The sequence below is a fragment of the Sus scrofa genome, chromosome 16 (genome assembly GCF_054392235.1).
Source record: "Sus scrofa isolate SSC_HxYL_T2T_F1_AM1 chromosome 16, Sscrofa_HxYL_maternal_Yorkshire_Landrace_v2.0, whole genome shotgun sequence".
Lineage (NCBI taxonomy): Eukaryota > Metazoa > Chordata > Mammalia > Artiodactyla > Suidae > Sus > Sus scrofa.
In genome coordinates this window covers 52,235,352-52,249,435 of record NC_139398.1, presented here as the reverse complement: position 1 = coordinate 52,249,435, position 14,084 = coordinate 52,235,352, and the positions used below count along the sequence as shown (strand labels likewise).

General features: G+C 38.3%; 1 protein-coding gene across 8 annotated transcripts in view; it reads right to left on the bottom strand.

Moving 5' to 3' along the window:
* Positions 1-468: 468 nt before the first annotated feature.
* The window catches only part of ZSWIM6 (zinc finger SWIM-type containing 6), a 347,609-nt gene continuing 333,993 nt past the window's right edge, over positions 469-14,084 (bottom strand). For all 8 annotated transcript variants that reach the window (XM_085002300.1, XM_085002299.1, XM_085002301.1 and 5 more), the window contains 5 exons: positions 10,675-10,810; positions 7,620-7,777; positions 6,795-6,958; positions 4,965-5,046; positions 469-3,205 (listed from right to left, as the gene is read on the bottom strand). In XM_085002300.1, the coding sequence (XP_084858426.1) occupies positions 2,343-3,205; positions 4,965-5,046; positions 6,795-6,958; positions 7,620-7,777; positions 10,675-10,810 (1,403 nt within the window). In that variant the 3' untranslated portion in view covers positions 469-2,342. The remainder of the gene's footprint in view (positions 3,206-4,964; positions 5,047-6,794; positions 6,959-7,619; positions 7,778-10,674; positions 10,811-14,084) is intronic.

Genomic DNA, 14,084 nt, shown 5'->3' with positions numbered 1-14,084 from the left:
ACAATGTATTTGTATCATTTTGCATTTAGGTTTTTGGAGGAGATGGGCTGGGATAGATGTTATATGCTAAAATGTACATGTAGCATTTACCCCTTGAACTGCAACATCCTTTTAAACCGCACACACAAAACCTCTCATAAACTTAAGCATTTATTAAACTATCAAGTACTGTGAATCTTATAGTTTATTAGGGAGGAATGACCAAGTGCACAGAGTGAAGAAAAACTGGCTAGTCTGTCTTATATTTTATCTTTGTGATTATCTGATTTATGTCTGTCTTCTCCACTAAGCAGACAGTAAGCTTCAGTGTCTGGTTTTATCCACCATTTTATGTCCAGGGCCTAGGAAACAGTAAATGAATATCTACTGAATGAATGAATATGGTATTAATAAACATTTGGAGATGTGGTAACACCCATAGTCACTAAATTCAAGTGTAATTAGAGATATATCATAAAGGAGGCAGAATCAACTTTCAAAAAACTAATTTTAATCAAAACAAAAATTGTTGATCATTAACAAGTTTATAAAACAGTGATTTTAGTTACATAAATAAATTGATATCAGTGTATCAAATCTTAATTACTTTCAACTTCATGAGCATGTTTACATGAGTGATGAAGTACAACCTTTTTTTTTTCTTTTTACCTATTATAATAAATAAAATGGAGCACATGAAATAGTTCTTCTAAACAAAAATACCTACAAACATACCTCTAGCATGTTCTCTAATGAAGGGAACAAGAGACACTGGACAACTTTTGCACCAAAACATAAAAATTGCTTTAAAAAGCACAAGGTTACAGAACCATCAGCTAAAGGAAAGACACTATACTGTAACCAAAGTTGGTATTTAATAATATAATGAACAGTTTGGTAGTTAGATCTCCAGTTTGGTTATTTTAAAGCATTAAGACAAGGCAAGATAGAAGGCTGCTTTTGTTTTGAGTAATTCTAGAGAAAATAAAATATATTTAAAAAAAAGAAAGAAAAACTGAAAAGTAGAACAGTCATACCTACACAACTTTCTGTCCTGCACAAAGTCAAAATACCTATGCAGAATAGATATATAATATATATAATGTTATTTGTGCACAAAGGTTAGCTTATTATTAGCTCACTGCAAAGGCGTAATGTATCATATGTCAATTGTTTTGGAAAACATTTTGCGTTTTGTGTCAAAAGGATATTTCTTTTAAGTTTCCTAGGCTAGGAGGCACGAACCCCAAATTCCGGCATACTGTATATTCTTAATGCTAAGGCTTGCTGCTCTGGCTGTGTGTTTTGTTGTCCCTCTTTATTCTAGTGCCTGTTACAAGCATGTGTGGTGTAGTGGTTGTTGTTGGTGGTGGTATGTGTCTTGTGTCTGTGTGTATACATATATATATGTATACATAAATTGTATAAATATATATACATATATAATTTCTCCCAATAGATCTCAGTCCAACCATGCAATCCAAAAGGTGGCTCTGCATAGATGCCCAGCATGAAGTTCACCGCCTGAGCCAACCCTGAAGCAAGGCGCACTTTTAGTCCTTCTGATAGGTTTTCTCTCCATTGTTTTTTTGTTTTTGTTTAAAACCAAGCTACTGCAGCTTCAAGTATTTTGCATTACATAGAATATTTTTATAAATTAGTTAATGTTATATTTTCAATATTCAGACATATACTATAATATATATACAGTACAATAAATGCTCTCATTCTTTTTTTAATTTTTTTTTTTTGATAAATCCCTGAGAATGTATGTTGACAGTCGCTAAGTTTCCACATGCACAAGCATTGTGTGCCATGCTTCTGGACGAACAGCACTGCAAAGCCACGTGGGTCAGCCTTTTAACTATTAGTATTTCATTTTGTTGGTTTGTTTAAATATGCTGAAAATGCAAAGATGAGTTACAAAGGAGTAAAGCTGAATCCATTCGAGGTACTTATCACAGGATGGAGGTGTTTTGTTTGGTTTTTAAAGCCATTTCAATTATTTTTTTTGAGGCTGTGAACGTATACAGAAAACAGGAGAGCTATGTGGACTTTTGCCACTTGACAACATATACTCAGTGTAAACCAAACCTTTTAACCTCTCTCTCATACAAAACCAAAAGAAAAAAAAATTAAAAAGCATAATAAAACAAAAGAAAAAAAAGGAAGAAAAAGGGAAAAAAATTAAAAACACACAAACTTTCACAACATGACAATTTAGTCTGCAAACGCAATATAACTATACACATATAATACCGGTGTGGCTCTGTTCTTTAAGTTAAAAAGGGTACAAAGGCAGGCTCAAGTAAAAACGAACTGTCCCTCCCTCCCCACCCCCACCCCCACTCATACAAGTTCTATCAACCAAACCTCTCCCGAACCAACATCATCAGTTTCTTTTTGCCTTTGTAGATTTGTTTCAGGTTGTCGATAAACTGTGTAAACTGAATGTGTCCATCATGCGCCATTAAGAAGGTCTCTCGGGCCTTGCTGAGGAACTCTATGAACTCACTATAGTGCCGAGGACTGATGTGTGTGAGCCGTGAGTGCGTCGTGTTGATGTAGGCCCCGATCGTGGCATCCAAGAGTTGCCGCAAGGGGGCTTTGTCCAGTGACATGAGCTTACCAGAGTTCCTCCTTCCATGAAGTCCCACCATGCCAGGAGTGGTCAGAGTGCATCTGCGCAAAATGTCTGACAGTACCGTGGCACACTTGACACTCTTGACCACCAGAGGTATTATAGCTGCAAGCTCATTTTTACCAAGGGAGTGGCTAAGTGCACAGGCCCACAAAACGTCATTAATGGCAGGGTGTGTGTCCTGATTGTAGCTCAGGTTGAGATGGGTCATGGCCAGGGTGGCCAGCTTGTAGGCCCTCATGGGATACCCGCGGTGCTCCATGTACCGTGCTATCGTAAAGAGCTGGGTGTAGCTCATGCCGGTTGTAGCAGCGTCGAGAACAATTTGGTACGCCGTCTCAAAAGCTATGTGATCCTTTTCACACAAGGTCAGGGCAGAGAGGGCACAGTTCTGAGGGTCCTTCATGGCGCACTGCAATGCAAGTGTCCGCGCGCTGCTGGCCAGCTTTTCCTGCTGGTGGCAGTCCAGGTGGAGGCGGACGATGGTGCTGTTGGACATCACGGTGGTCGCAACAATACTTGTGGCTTCAGTGGGAGTAAAGAGCGTAAACCAGCTCTGCATGATGCTGTCCAGGGCATAAACACCTGCAAGAAACAGAGAAGCCCTATTACTGACGAGAGGCTGCCCAGAGGTCTTGCCTTATTTCTACTTTGTAATCAGTGCTTACATTGTTAACCATCACAGGACATGAGCTAGACCAGAAAATCCTGTAAGGTAATGTGCCTGGGAGCAACCTTTTAGAATAAGGTTATTATAGATTGTTATTCAGTGAAATGCCTGAAAGGAACATGAACTTCCCGTAATAAAGAACTAATCCTCTCGGTAGCTGGTATTTGCACTGTGCTGCTGCTTGCTTGCCATTTCAGACAATGGCTTTTTGCTAATGAGTTCTAGTTCACTGGGGCCTTCTGTCAGTTACCCACTACGGAATCTGAGTCACAAAAGCTACAACCCTGACCAAAATAGGGAAATTTTATGTGGTGTGTGTGTAAGTGTAAACAATACAAAATGATTAAACAAAAAGCAGCCAGAAAATTTGACCTATAATCAAGAAAAAAAGTCAACAGAAGCAGACGTAGAGATGACCCAGATGTTTGAAATGGATGACATGGTTTAAGTACACAGACCCAATATGCCTCAGCTATAGGAAAATCCTAAATATGAGCAATTTAAAGAGCAGGTACTAAATCTAAGAGAAATTAGGCCTATGTGTTTGTGCAGGGGTAGGGGAGTTATGCAGCAGATCTTGAACTGGTATTATGTTGCTTTACTAAAGCATCACCTTAGTAATATAAACATTTTTATATTTAGACCAATTTCCCTTTTTCCAAAATAACAAACCATTATAGATGAATAAAAGTAACAAGGAAAATGCTTTTACAGTATCTGCTGTGCCTGTCTTTTAGATAAACACCGAGGCATCATCAGTGTCTTCTCAGCAAGAGTGTGTACTCTTTTCTGATGCAAATAGGAAGACAACAGTTTAACCAACATTTATTTTAGACAGCCATCATTTTGTTTGCATTCACACTCTTGCTGGGAATATATGGGGTTTTTTTCAGTTCTGATTTACTGCTGGCGAGGGGAAATAGTTGGTTGATGGGTTTCACCAACTGCATCCTATGGTCAACCAGGGGATCTTCTTACAGGTACTACAAATTCTCACACATCTGAAAGCTCACATAAACCACACCCAGTGGTCATTTCTCTTGCTGGATACCATGACTAATGCCCTTAAGATGATGGGGAAAAAACTCAGTGCAATTAGATAACTTTATATCATCTTCATTCAAGTGCCCTGAACCACTAAAGCCATAGTCCCAAGCTAATTTCAAAGATGGTTTCCAACTAACCAAAGATTCACTCTGGAACTGTTTAATATAAAACTGTAAACTTGATTATCACAAAAAGTTACTAGAACACCTTAAGAATGACAGAACAATTGAATACAAAGCGCTTACTCCCTGACTTATTCCATTTTAACTAAGAGGTTGGAGGGAGTTCCCTGGTGGCCTAGTGGTTAAGGATTTGGCATTGTCATTGCTACGGCTTGAGGAGTTTGAGCCCTGGCCCAGGAACTTCTGCATGTTGTGGGTGTGGCAAAAAAAAAAAAAAAAAAAAAAGTAGGAGTCCCACAAATGTGAAAGTAACAATGCAAATGTTTATAATTGAAGGTTGGAGTTTGGGGTTGGGGGAAGGGAGAGCCTGTAGATTATTAGAAGGGGCAGGAGCACTGGAGAAGTCAAGGTAAAAGAGTGAAAATGTTCTTGTATGTATCTGGAAATGGCAAATTAAATCTGACCACAAGACACCTGGTCAAGCTTCTCGTCAGATTTTACCTACCCACTTCAGTAGCACACGTTACCAGCCACCTCACCATCTCCCGCCGTCGCCAGTTTAAGGTTGACAGTGTCATTCGCATAACCTATAAAAACAGGATGACAAAATTTGGGTGGAAGATTATCCTGAGTCAATGGGAAAATAAAACAATTCATTCCAGGTGTAAATTACTAAGCATACTCCCTATGACCAGGAAGGTGATCTGGAGCAAAGCTCTGCATATGAATTTGGATCTGTCCACGGCTCCCCTTGCTGGCCATGCACCAGCCTGGGAGGCAGGAAGTCCTAGTGGGTCAACTGACCAGATGGGCCCATTAAACACAGTCCATGCCTTCTTCTCCTCCCCAGCTTTAACATTCCATGGTTCTGACCTAGAACCCTGAGCTGGCAAAGAAGTTTTTAAAAAAAAAAAAAAAATTGTTTTAGTCATTCCTTCAATCTCTGGTTGTTTTTTTCCCTGGCAATTAAGAGATAACTGCAGGTCTATGGCAGGAAATCACTTCTGGCATCATTAATAATCTGATTTTGTTTTTCATTTTCTAATAAGAGATTCCAAGATAAAATTAGCCATCTCTTCCTGCTTCTCTCATTTTTAAAGATTCAGAACATCTAGGGATGAAATGCCCCTAAAGCCTTGTAAAGCCCTGTGGGAGTTCTTCCCAGGTTCTAGGAAGAATGAGGCAGGGTGTAATCTCTCAGTAACCCAAAATTTATCAAAGAAATTTGCCAAAATTCCAAATAACCAAAAAACTCATGTTAATGCCTCTTTCAGAGGCAAATGATAACAAAAATAAGCCAAATAATAAGAATTTCTTTTTTCAAAGAAACTTCTAAAATGTCATTGAATAGGCATTCCCTGGTGGCCTTGTGATTAAGGATTTGGTATTGTCACTGCTATGGATTGGGTTTGACCCCTGGCCCAGGAACTTCTGCATACCCTGGATAGAAAAAAGAAATTAAAAAATAAAATAGTCATCATATAGCTTAAATGCAGTCTCCCATCCTTCTATTGTACAGTAGTATATATGGAAAGTGCATATTCTTATTATCTAATTCTTTATTAACCACTGTAAGGAGAATTCATAACTAGAAAATCATATTAATCATCCAGGGCATTCTAGTCCTCATACTTTAGGAAATTAGAAGATGACAATTGCTTTCCCTGCTTTCTTTTGTAGGGGGTGATTACAAATGATAATAGAGATTCCCTGAGAAAAGTAGAAATACAAACTTCTCAGTTTATGCCTCATACAGTAATGTTTTCAGACATTATAAGGCAACAAATATCTATCTGCATGATTAACTCAAAATGTCCTGGTAACTTGTCAAAACAGGCTTGCTGAAACTGGACCCTGGCCCAATCCATCTTCCTTTACCTAATTTTCTCAGGGTTAGAAAAAAGGGAGCTGGAATTGTCCTTCTGTTATGAAAATGCAAACATCAATAAAAATCCATACTACTCCTAAAAATTTAACCCTAACAAATGAACCTTTATTATATATGAGGACTTGATTTATATCTCTTGCTAGTAAACATTCTTCTTTAATCATTAAAGGAGAAACAGTGATGTTAAGGCTCTAATGCAGAAGATGATTTTTTATTGAAGACACAAGTTGGGCTTGTAAATGTACAGTCCTGCACATCAGGCAGCAGGCTGGTTCAGCTGGGAATGACCACAGCTGGGAAATACGGTGCTCTCCTGAAGTCTAACAGATCTGTGCACCAAAGAGTCATGTACCAGCACTGAAAGAATTCAAACAATCAGCAACAACCCTAGGATGGTGCCTTTATTTAGCAGTCCTGGTGCCCCAGGAAAGACCACCAGTCATATACCTGCAGGCCCAGCTCCAGAGACACTTTCAAAAGTGTGATGTCTGGCAAACTGTCCATGAGAGTTGCTATTTTAAATGCATCTTGGGCAAGCTTGAAGATGTGGGATGAGGAGTGAATGTTTTTCTGGATGGATTCTAATACTGTTTCCAGCCTCCGAACATCGCCTGCAATGAACAAGGGGAAACCAAATCAAAGCAAAGCAAGGCAAATCAAAATGAACAAAAAAAAACCTCACACACATAACCACACACACACACACACACACACACAAACACACCCCCGTACATGCACACACAGGGAATAAAAAAAAAGGGAACAAAACATAGAGCACAAGTTAATTTACATGAAATGTTCACATATGGCACAGATGTTACAACTAAGTGTCCTAAGGTTATGAATGCCTGTGAATCTTGGCTTCACAAAAAAAGATACACTGAGACATACGCTCAATGACTAAAAGCACATGTGAATCAGAACCAGCATGAGACAGACAGCAAAAAGCTCTTGGTTCCTACTTATGTATTTCTGGTGAATATTCCAGGGAGAAAAAAAATTTAACCCATCTTTTTAATTTGCTTCTGAAGCTCATCCACCATTTACATGGCATGGTAACTAAAACTCTGCCAGCAGCAAGTTTAATGATACAGTTAAATGAGGAAAATGCCAGCTCAAATGAGTGGCACTTGTTTTACCTCATAAGCTAACATCTAAAGAAAAAGATCCTTACAACATTTGCACTACTATAGAAAATTTGATAGAAAACATGACCCTTTAAAGAAAAAAAGGCAAACAAAATAATCATGAATTCTCAGAACAACTCAGTACCTTTGGCTGCAGTTAGCATGGTGGACGCCAGCTCACACTGCTGGGATTCAATGTGGCTTAGAGTGAACCAACGAGGGTATCGGTTGGGAACAACTGACGCAATGTGGTGGGGGCGGGTGAGGTCTCCTGTTGGAGCAGTAGATTCCAATACTAGCAACCTGTAATGACAAGACAAGGCAAGTGGCTCTTAGCACGTGTCCATCACCTTGGCCACAGGGACTGGCCAGAGGCCAGAGGAGTGGGTAGTTTCTAGAAGAGACTGTTCAGGTCACGGTGAAAGAAGTGCTGGGACATCTACACTCTGCTTTCTGGAGCTAAAGTTACCTCATTAATTGCTCATTACTCAAACCAAGGATATTTCCTTTTGTTAGCATCATTCAGAAAATGGCAATATTCAAGGAAATTAAGAAATGTAATGATGGAGAGGTTTGAAACACAGGTCTTAATTTTTACCTACTGTCAAAGTTCTCAATCTTATCACTCATTAAAAATAAAAATCAAAAAACTGATACTGAAGTGGATATTTAAGACTGAGGTTACAACAGAGATCAGTAGACAGCTGAGACAAATAAGCTTATTAAAGCAAAATAAAAGGGGAAGTAAAATAAAAATTACTTCTTTTCCATATATTCATACTTTCTGTAGAAGTTGTTCCGTATTACTTCAGAAAGTTGTAGTCAGAATATGTTCTATCAATCATACCAGAGAGGATGAATGCAAATAATCCCAGTATCTGTCCCTTGACAGTATCACATAAATTCAGCATGATTTCTTATTTCAATCTATTTTTAAGAATATGTTGACAAACAAAGAACAATTATTGAAAGAAAGCACAGGCTTAGCGGTCTCTTCCAAATCTAAACACCAAAGAGATTAGTCGAGTAGCTACAACTGCAATTAATTCCTTTACAATCATCAAAGCATTTGACTTTCACTTAAGTACACCAGTGTTGGGACTACAAAATAAGAGCTGGGGACCAGGGGAAATTAGCAGGCTCAGGGTGTGATGTGGGGCTTGGGGCCCCATCCAAGAGCAATTGTTGCTCTGGTAAGCTAAATGCCTCAGTCCCTTTTTCTTTTATCTAGGGATAAAGAGATGTTAGCAGTAGATGGTGGCAATCAAGTAAGAAGAATTTTAGTGGGGTTGTTAGTTATTAGCTCTTTAAAAAACCCAGAATGTCCTTGTTTTCACAGGCAGATCCTTCCAGAGCTGCTGTAGAGGAGACTAATCAACTTCCCTGGAAAGATAAGAAAATGACTATGAAAACGCCCTTCCCTCAGCACACTTCATGGTCTAGAAAGACTAAGAAGCAAGTAAGCTGTCTCTTTTCCTTCCTGGTCCCCTAGCTGCCTTGAGATGCCCTGAGTTCACGCCACTTACCATCCACAGCAGTCTTTTGGCTGGGGGCATGAGGCAGGTAGAAGAGAAGAGGTGGAAACCAATTCCGGGGAGCCATGCTACTATCTCCCATGAACAAGCTGCCTTGGCAGTAACCAAGGGCAAACATAAATGAGTTTCTGAGTGTTAGAAAAGCAAACATCCTCACCTGACAGATACCTTCACTTAAAGCCAGAACCAGAGAGAAACTTTATGCTATTTTACCCTTAAACTTTATAGTAGTCATATCAGAAGCATCTCGTGGCATCATAACATTAGCATCCTTTCCTTTGCCACAGGAGCAGAATTCTTATGATTTGAGTAAAGCATCTGTCTTATCTGACAACTTCTATTTTAGCTCTCCAAAATGGGAAGAGGAACTTATAAATTTACGCTCTAAGACACAAACCAAGTATACTAAGTAATTTCATGGGTTACCTTTACTTTTGTTAGTTATTTGTTTTTTAGTATTTTAAAAATAGACAAGAGAGAACTTTTAAGGTTTCTCTATAGGTTAATATGATTCCATGTTGCCAAGGAAAGCACGTCAAATTAGTCATATTAAAGGATGTCAGCCTCAATACACAATGACACACAGGTATACACACACACACTCGATCACTGTGTAAAAAAGAGTTCTCCTGAGATCGATAAGCTATATTTATACAAGCAAGGAATTGTTTTTGAATCCACTACACTGGTTGCAGACATAGTATGATGAAAAGCTTCTGTGAAATCAAACTATTCTCCAGAACCTCAAGCTTTTAGGTATGTACATGGTTTGTCTTTAGGTGGCACTTAACAGGGTCTAATGTGCACTTTATCAATGACTGTATTAATTAAAAAAAAAAAAAAAACAGAAAAAAGGAAAAAAATTCGTATTTTAAAAAAAGGTGGATATTCCTTTCAGGTCCTTAAAATTTAGAAGGCTACATATAAGACTGAAAGATGTAAACCTGAATTCATTAAAAAAATTCACCTAGAACAAATTCGTGATAAAAATAATCATTTGGTGAATTGACTTTAAAAACGGTGAAAACAGGCAGAGAACAACATATTCTAACTGTATTACTGAAAAGGACTAAGGAGGAGACAGACACAGAGCAGAGGAGAGCAGATCCTGGAAGATCCCCATATAAGTAATGCCTTCAAATACTAGATACAGCTCCCATTTTCTCTCGTTCTCCAGTTGAGCACAAAGGTTTTTCGGTGCTGAATGGCCTTCCTGCACTACTGATGGAACGTGTAAATAAGTGGATGTGAAGGACTTCCTCATTTATTACATTCAGTGTAAATATGTATTATTTACCACTGTTTTAAAAATCTATTTTTTTTTCCAAAACAATTATTTAAGAAGGTTTCAACTGTTGCTGCCCTGTGGTTAAACTCGACCTGAAATTGTTCTCTATTCCCAAATTCTAGCCTTATGTAAAAGAAGGATGAAACCACCATGAGTATTAGTGTGACAGCGGTCGAGGAGAGAATTCTTACTTTAAAACGAAAGCCAAACAAAACAACAAACCACCACCATCACAACCCAAGAAGCATGAATAAATAGTTTCCTTAGGCTTTCTGCTGCCTATAAGAAACAAGAATGAGTAAGAAATCAGTTAACAGCCATTTTTTCCAGTGGGGAATTTGGATTGCCCCTGCCCGGCTGGGCTGTGAAATACGTACCGCATTGCTCTCAGTGCAATTTTGTATGCCAATTCAGCATCATGAGGTAGGAGAGAGGTGAAGAGATACTTGGCAAATGTGTGCATTGGAACACTCTCCCGATGGATTATTTCGCCTAAACCACTATACGGTCCAGCTGTAGGAAGAGAACATACACCTTTTACACTCCTAAAAAAGGAACTGACTTTGTGTATACTTTATTTTTTTTTGCTTTTTAGGGCCACACCTGCAGCATTCGGACATTCTCAGGCTAAGGATCAAATTGGAGCTGCAAGCTCCTGACCTACGCCACAGCCACAGTAATGTAGGATCCGAGCCAAATCGGCAACCTACACCACAGCTCTTGGCAATGCTGCATCCTTAACCCACTGAGAGGGGCCAGGGATCGAACCTACATCCTCAGGGATACTAGTCCGGTTCACTACTGCTAAGCCACAACAAGAACTCCCTAATTTAAATTTTTGATATAAAGTTATAACCAATACTAATCTAGTTATGAATATAATCTAAATGACCCAGTAGAAATGAAGATGATTCTTAGTCAAAAATGATTCAATAGAATATAATATCCAATACCAAATTCACTTCAGAAATACTCAATTCCTTGTACCACAGCTAAACGGACAATCAATCTTGCTGTGGCTGTGGTGTAGGCCGGCAGCTGTAGCTCTAATTTGACCCCTAGCCTGGGATCTGCCATATGCCATGAGTGCGGCCCTTAAAGGGGGGGAGGGCACATAAATAAATAAATAAACTTCTGAAGCAGGAAACCTGACTGAATTTAATAAAGACCCTCTTTCAATGTGTGATAATCTGAGCATCCAGATTTTCAAATGCACAGATGACTCTACAGCTTAACTCTGGAACCTGCTCCAGACCCAATCAGTCTTAGGGGCACAGATAAAGCAGGTTCCAGAAGAGTGTGCTCTGTCTCTTGGGGAGGTATGAGGAGGACTCTAAACCACAAACCTCAATACAAAGACTTTATTTGGGCTTCCAAAGACCAATTTTAAAAGCAAAATTACATTTAAGATGTCAAAATCCATTTCTTAGTAGTTTAAGACAGCCATGGTGGCAGAGCTGACTTCCCCTGTGTACTTTCTGAATGTTACCCTAAGAAGGGCAATATAGACTTTTAAAATAAATTTTGAAAGGAAACCACTGTGGTTAGTTCAACTACTTTCCGCTTAGGTGCTTTGAGGTTTAGTTACTGTAAAGTGTTTAATAAATTAGTTTCCATGTCACCTTTGGGTAACATCTGTTTCATGAAGTCTAGAATTATGAACCATGACACTACTGCTCAAAGGACATAATACATTTGTTTTCTGTGAGAAAAATCAGTCTGGTGAAGAGTTTAGAATACAAGAAATGCAGCTCAGAAGAAATGATGAGAAGAGTTACTGAAGCAGGCAATGTGTAGGACTATGATACATTTTAGGTCATTTTAATAGAAGTTGTTTTTGCATTTCATTGTTCTAATTAGTATTTTTTATTTGTTCCTTATTTAAGTACTTTGAAAGTACAAACAACTTATTTTTTTATGTAGACAGACTAAAATCCATCCCATATTTCAAATTTTACCAATCTATTAATCTTTCTTTGTTGTTGCTGTTAGGACATTTAGTGATCTGATGTTCTTCAGAAGTTGAAGCACCATTACAGTTTTACCTGTCATTCATATAATGAGGCCAAACTATTTATTATACACTAAATGTTTATCCTTCCCACCAAATTTCTATGTTAAAGCCCTAACTTCCAATGTGACTATTTGAAAATAGGGCCTTTATGGAGGCAGTGAAGGTTAATGAGGTCACGAGGGCCCTGATGTGGCCCAACAGAGTATGTCCTATAAAAAGAGACATCAGAAAGACTGCTCCCTCTGTCTCCTTTGTGAGTGTACAGGGTGAAGGCGGCCATCTACAAGGCAGGAAGAAGGTCCTCACCAGAAACTCAATTAGCCAGCATCTTGAACCTGAGCATCTGGGCCTCCAGAACTGTGGGAAATAAATTTCTTTTGTTTAAGCCACCTAATCTATAGTATCTTTTTATGGCACCCTGAGCAGACTAAGACACTGACTCTATTGTTTTATTAAGGTCTAATTATAGTAACCTTGAATATTATCCATCTTCATTTCTCCTCTATTTCCTTTCAGTGTTTCCCTTAAACCATCCAGTTTTCTTTTTGTACTCTTCAGGAAAAGCCAGGATATATAACCAACATAATGACACATCCCAACAAGCAAAACATTCAGTCAGGTATCAGAATTATTTGTAAATTAAGAATCAGTGTAATCCTTGAACTCCAGTGTACTGATAATGAAAAACTGAAATTTGGTATCTAAGTTCCCCAGAGGTGCTTTTCCAATATGCCAAATGATCCATTATGCCTGAAGTGACTGACACTCAGCAACAATACAGGGTTATTGCTTCCGCTATTTCAGATACCTGAGTCTGCTAACTAATTTGCCCCTAAAATTTACAAGGAGTAAATGCATAAAGAACTTGGTGTGCCAGTGCAGTCATCTCAATCATGAAGTGCTTATCTTTCAGAGTTTATAGAAATGGTCCCCTGGCTTCCCCGTGGACTTCTTCCTGTTCTGTGCCACCCACTCCTTGTAAGCCTAGAAAGGGTGGGAGAGAGGAGGCTGGGAAGAGTCAGTGGAACTCCTTATCGGGCACAGTTCTCACTAAAATGTTTAATGGGAAGGTATGGACTAATTAAAGACTAAGGTAAGTTTAAAAATACTCATATGAGTAATGAACATGGAGACATTTTAAAAAAGCAAGTGATAAACAGATATCAGACACTATCAACTTTGAAAAGCACACATCCTCTTCTTTCAGGATAATGAAAATCAAAAGTTAGTTACCAAGAGTTACTGAGAGCCAGCATAAAAAAGTTCATGGCTAATGATACTACTTACAGCAAAAGGAATTATATGAGAGGAAATGAAAACAGTAATGAAAGAATCAGGATAACCTGAAATTTGCCAAGACAGGCTTTTATCTTTAGAAGAAAAAAACAAAAATCAAAAAAACTTCAGGAGAGTGCTTCAAAAAATTATTAGGAATTTTTACCAAAATTAACTATGCATGTTATTCGGGAGAACATTTTCCATTTAAGATGCACTTCTAAAACACATAAATGTATAACATATTTGATGAAAATATTTTTTCAAATAAATCTTTAGCTCTGGAAAAATAAAAGAGGGCTTTGGGGAATGCTATTTTCTCTAAGTCTCTTCCCTAAATAACACATATAAGATACTATATATCACAGAGAACTCCACAGTAATAACACAAATGCACTTGAAAGACAGAAGCAATTTAAAAAATTTGACATCACCTAAGTCTGTGTAAAAGATTAGGCTATCACGTTAGTTATACTTATTTTTTTTCAAGAAGAAAAT